This window comes from Hippopotamus amphibius, chromosome 5 (genome assembly GCF_030028045.1).
Source record: "Hippopotamus amphibius kiboko isolate mHipAmp2 chromosome 5, mHipAmp2.hap2, whole genome shotgun sequence".
Lineage (NCBI taxonomy): Eukaryota > Metazoa > Chordata > Mammalia > Artiodactyla > Hippopotamidae > Hippopotamus > Hippopotamus amphibius.
The window spans coordinates 139,630,106-139,636,105 of NC_080190.1; the positions used below are offsets into that span (position 1 = coordinate 139,630,106).

The 6,000-nt window shown below is 42.1% G+C and overlaps 1 protein-coding gene across 6 annotated transcripts in view; it reads right to left on the bottom strand.

Moving 5' to 3' along the window:
- Positions 1 to 5,787, bottom strand: part of RRM2B (ribonucleotide reductase regulatory TP53 inducible subunit M2B) — a 28,617-nt gene extending 22,830 nt beyond the window's left edge. For 2 of the 6 annotated variants that reach the window (XM_057736269.1, XM_057736272.1), the window contains exon 1: positions 5,525 to 5,787. In XM_057736269.1, the coding sequence (XP_057592252.1) occupies positions 5,525 to 5,572 (48 nt within the window). In that variant the 5' untranslated portion in view covers positions 5,573 to 5,787. Of the gene's footprint in view, positions 1 to 3,514; positions 4,040 to 5,077; positions 5,151 to 5,524 lie in introns of those variants that run through there. The other 4 variants (XM_057736270.1, XM_057736274.1, XM_057736275.1 and 1 more) reach the window with 3 other exon arrangements.
- Positions 5,788 to 6,000: the final 213 nt, after the last annotated feature.

Sequence of the window (6,000 nt, forward strand, 5' to 3'; positions counted from 1 at the left end):
TTTCTAAGGTGTCCTTTTTAATTTTTTTGGATGAACTCATATGAAAGTTTCTCTAGCTAGCTCTGCTTAACTGAAAAATACCATGAGATTAAAGACAGGCAGTCAAAAACAACAACAACAACAACAACAACAACCCTGTAACCATTTGTCTCTATTTCTCAGGAGCAACCCAAGGTCTTTTTTTCAGAACCAAACAAAAAGGAAAAAAACCATAATGGCTAATGGTAACAGTAATATAATAGAAGCTCTCTTATTCAAAGTGATTCAAACTGTTAGTTGAAAATTGATTAAATTAAGGAATCACAAGAAAAGTATCTATGTCTTAAACTATTTGATTTCACTTAAACATTTACAGTTATTTGCTTATCTTCTGCTATAAGGCCAAAACGTTGTTAATTTGGCCCACTGATTGCAGTCCCAAGTCTTTCTTTTTTGTTTTTTGTTTGTTTGTTTTAAGCATGTAGCCCTTGAGGGTTCTATAAGGATCCCTCACATTTCTACCTGGGGCTCCATGTTCTTAACCCTGCTCCATGTTAGAATCATCAGATGAGATTTTTAAAAATTGTGCTCCATCAAGAGAAAGAGAAGACAAACCACAATCTGGGAGAAAATATTTTCAAAAGACATATCTGATCAAGGACTATTAAAATACACAAAGAACTCTTAAAACTCAGTAATAAGAACCTGATTTAAAAGCAAACAACAAAAAAACCAAACCAAAAAAACCCCTGATTTAAAAATAGGCAAAATACCCAAACCGATAGCCACCTCACCAAAAAAAGCATACAGATGGCAAATAAGCACATAAAAAGATGCTTCACATTGTATGTCATCAGGGAAATGCAAATCAAAAGGAGTCCCAAGTCTTTCTGACATTAAGACAACATAATGCAACACCTATACCTTCTAGTTTTAACATACTTAGGGTAGAACAATCTGAGTGCAAAATCCTTATCTCTTTTATGATTCTCCCCAGTCTTTTTATACTTGTTCACTTACATCTAATTCTACAGAATTTGTTACCAATTCATCTTTATTGAATTTTCTCAAAGCTCTTAAGTTTTCATAGAAATGTTTCTTTTCACACTTACATATTACTGGTTTACATATATTTAATTAAATTACAATCATTACAATTGGTATAAACAGCACTGGAAATAAAGACAACTGATCCTGGTAAGGTATAACTCAACCAGTGGCAACAGACAGCAGTCTATTAGCCATATGCATTCTGAATGCTATGGGTATCCACATATTTTATAAGGTTGATAAATCCACAGAACTGGCTAGTAGTGAATTAAGAGAACTTCTGATAAATATGTGAGGTAATTCTTTACTAAGTTTGATATCTTCAACTATCATCTATATCCCAATTTAAAATGATGGGCCCATCAAAACAGCCTTACTAGTCTACTGATTTTATATGTAATGTTATATATATTAACTTTAAAAAATTATACTAATAAAATAGACAAAAGTCAATTTTTTCAATTAATATTGCACTTACTATTTTGTTTGGAAAATGAGCTCAGGTTTTAAACCATGCAAGGGCCTTGAATGTTAATATACATGAATTTTGCCACAGCTATTTTCCTATTGACATTTTGATACAACTATTGACAATTTCTTTTTTACCTGTCATCATTTTGACAAAAAGAAATAAATTTTTTTTTAACTTTCAATTTTTAAAATACATACTCCATCTCCAAGCTTTATCTGAGGTTAAGGGGAATGTGTCTATTTTTTGCATATTAAACAGATATTAAGATGTTGCTTTTTTTTTGAAAATGTTGGAGCAGGTCAAAGTGGTCTGCTTTGATATAAAATACTTTGGCATCTGGCCTTAGCATGCAGTCTATTGGGAACCACTGAAAGTTTTTAATCAGGTAAGGAACAAAATCAGATTTGTTTTATGATCACTTTTGGAGAAATGTGACTACATTAGAAGAGAAATTGGAGGCGGAGATAACAAAAGATTATTGCATTATCCATCTCTTGCCTGAACTAGGATATCAGCAGTAGAAACACAAAAGACTGATTTAAGAGATATTCAAAAGTAGATTAATAATTCTTGATAAATTTTGGATTTTGGACAATAAGATAAGGAAGAGTTGAAAATGCCCCTGAGGTTTCCAACTGGATGATCAAAATGAGAAATAAGACTCTCAGAAAGTGCTCAGCACCTGGAGAATAACTGAATAAATCAGACAAAAACTCTTGCTTCTCACATTAGATGTTTAACAACAGCTTAATTTGAATTAACTCCCCCCACCAACCCCGGCCATAACAACAGTAAAAAGTTACAAACACAAAAAGCCTTTTAAAAATCATTTTGGTCAACAAAAAAGATAATGGGTTCAGTTTCAAGATTTCCAGAAAGCAGCTGAAAATATAACACTATGGTAGGCAGAGGCATTATCTCCACTTCTGCCTAACGGGGTGGAGATCCTATTAGGACTCGCCAAGAGGATGGATGTGATTATCCAGGGAGAACAGATAGAGCATTGGCACAGCTGAGGACGCAGACTAGAGAATGCTAGTATTTCTCTTCACAGAAAAAGAAAGGGCAGATGGAAGAAGAAGAGCCAGCTGGGATTAAAACTGGCTGAAATGGACATGAAACAAAGGCAGAAGTGACTTGACTTGGCTAAAGTGAGACGGAGAGGAATTCCTTCGAAGGATCCACACTGTGGATATCAATTGGGCTAAGACATAGGGAGTTTTCAGGGCCATCTAGGGGGCTGGGAGGCTCAGATTTCAACTCTCCTCACTTGGCGCCCACATCCCCAGGTGCTGGCATTCATTGTGGACCACAGTTTAAAATCATTCCTGGGGGACTTCCCTAGTGGGGCGCTGGTTAAGACTCCACACTCCCAATGCAGGGGGCCTGGGTTTGATCCCTGATCAGGGAACTAGATCCCACAGGCACACAACTAAGGAGCCTATGAGCCACAACTAAGGAGCCCACCTGCTGCAACTAAGACCCAACACAACCAAATAAATATTTTTAAAAAAATAAAAATAAAATCATTCCCGAGAATTCTCTGGTGGGCCAGTGGTTAAGACTTTCACTGCTGAGGGCTCGGGTTCCATCCCTGGTAGGGAAAAGTCATTCCCATGGAGAGTTTCTGAATTAACATGAATTGGGGTTCCACGAGAAAGATAAATTGCATCTCCCTGCGTAGGTTGAATTAGAAAAGAAAAAATATCAATTTTGGTAGCAACTATAATGTCGATTTCAGAGGTAGAAACAACAGCCTGAATTAAGATATGGCAGCATGAAAAAGCTGCTTAAATAGGACTTTGCCAGTCTGAGGAGCTGGGCAGGTTTTGGTGAGAATTGAGACACTTTGGGGAGTATTTATTTGCAGGGAGTGACATGGAGGCACAGGTTTAATGATGGATTAATTTGGCAGCGGTAAACAGGATTGGACAGCAGGTAAAACTGCAAGTAGACAACTATATTTGCTGTAACTGCATAAGCATGAAGTAAGAAAGTGAAATAGTTTCTCACCAGCATTCCTTGGCAACATTCCACCGTCTTTTGCAGAATGGTGCTTCCTGTTTCTGGCCACGGGGTCCCAAGAGGTACCAAGACATGCTAGGGCACCCATCTAGGTCAAGATTCCCCAGCTAGCACTCACCCTACATTGAAATAGGCTGGCATTCTACACAGCCCCTTCCTCCATCCACTTCCAATTCCACCACTTTCATTTGCTTGCCTTTACCTCTCTCCTACTCCTCGGGTGGAGGAGGATATTTGGATGCTGTCAGAGTTATACACTATTTGTAGGTGTTTTTATTTTCCTATTCCCACCACATCTGACAAAACAGATGGAATACTGGCCCAGGAGTGAGAGCTTGGTTTTACACCTAGCTCTACTACTGAGTTGTGTGGTCCTGGGCATATCATTTCATCTTTTCTGGCCTAAACTTTCTTACCTTGAAAATAGGGACTATCAATTAGATTAATGATAGTTAATTCTCAGAAACTATCAAAACTTTGAACCCATTTTCTCAGGAGATTCAAAGCTGTACTTACAAAATCTACAAACTTCAGGAGATTTATAAACCCCCTTCAAGCCCATCTATAAACTCTTCAAGGCAGTGTTCTTAAAATATATATGTGTACCAGGATCACCTGAAGAGCTTGTTAAAAATGCAGTCCCAGAGCCATCCCAAGAGATTTTGATTCATTATATCTGGGGCGCAGGCCCAGTAATTTACATTTTTTACAATGTAGTCCAGGTGATTCTGATGCAGGTGGCCCATGCTGCACCAATATATCTACAGAAATAAAGTGCTTAAGGCATCTTTGCATCTCAAGTTAAAAACTGTGAAACAGGTGCTCACTAAAATTCATTCTAGATCTAAAGTATTGCCTCTGTCTTTGTGGGTCTGTATCAGGGTAGGGATAATAAATAAAAATTAACTTCCAGGTCTTAAGTCTCAATAACTGTTGGTGCCACTAGCATAAACAAAAGTATGAGTTGTCCCATTAGAGGGGGGAAACTGGTACTAGATGTATTTGTTTCAAAAGGGCAAGAAAAAGTTTGAGGGCTATTTACAACTTGTTAATTAGCTACTAAGTCTTTACAAAGTCAAAATAAAATCCCAAATCTGGAATCTACAACTTTCTGAAGAAATGTATGGCTAAGCAACAGTCTCTGCGAGCTGAAACTCTATTAAAAATTATCAAAGATACCATGCACAGCAACAGATTTAGAAGTATTTACAAAATAACAGGGTATGAAAATTATAGCAACAATTTGAACTACCCTACATCCCTACTGCCTAATGAATACCAGCTTATTTACTGTTGTTATGTAGCTCTACTAATATAGAAGCAGAGAAGTTGAACACGTTAACTTCGGTTTTATAAAGCACCCGCAACTTCCGTGGCACTTTGCATAAAGTATTTCGCTTAATTCTGAGGGAAGTATCACTTTCATTGTATAAATGAGGAAAGTGACATCTCAAAGATTCACAGGTAGTTTGGCCCCGGTCTGAGCAAAACTGGCCTCCCAACCTGGTCATTTTCACTGTTATGAGAATTTCCCAACGCCTTTCTACCTACCATCTCCACCCCATCCACCTGTGTCAGTTTCCACAGGCATTCATTCCTCCAAGTCCTTTTAACCATCCCAGAGTTGGCATGCATTTCTCCAGTAGAGCCACCGGTCCTCAGCCCTTGCCTCAATTTCCCCGGCCAGGACTCCAGGACAGGGAAGGATGGGAGCAGGGTGCGCCTTGCCCCGTCAGAAGTCTCAGAGCATCGCCCTGGCGTAGCCCGGGCACAGAGCAGTGGAGCAGAAACCCGGCTCCCTCCTCACCCCTCCCCGGGGACAGCCTCCCGGGCGCTCGAAAATACGAAACCCCGCTGCGGCGAAGACGCAAGGCCGGGCCTACACCGGGTTTCAGAACGCAGTGAGTAAAATCTCCCACCGCAGGTCCCCGCCCCAACCCGCAATCTAGAGGCCAGGAGTGACTGTGGGGCGGGAGAGGAAGCAGCAGCAGTATTTACCTCCTCCTGCTCCGGCCTGGCCGCTTCCGGCCTTTCCAGGTCTTCCATCGCGCAGACTCCGCCAGAGCTACGGGAGCAGAGGGAAGCCAGCGTCTCAGGCCGCCTCCAGCTAGGACAGAACCAGGTGGCCGGCGGGTCCTCTGAGCCGGCCCCGCCCCTAGATACAGGGACCCCGCCTACTCCTGCCAGCCCCGCCCCGCTCCACTGTGTCGACCCCGCTTTCTCTCCTGCAGGTTGAGGGGCTGTCCCGGCTCTGGCCTGGCCCCGCCTCCCCGGCCTCAGGGACCCGCCTACTCCGGCCGGCCCCGCCTCGCTCCGCTGGGCCGGCCCCACCTCCCGCCTGCCCAGTGAGCGTCTCTCCCTGCGCCTGCCGGCCCTGCCTCCTGCGCCTCCGGGCCCCGCCTCCTCCGACAGACCCCGCCCCTCCATGCCGGCCCCGCCCCCCGCTTGTTCCCGGAGGGCGAGTTGCCCCGAGC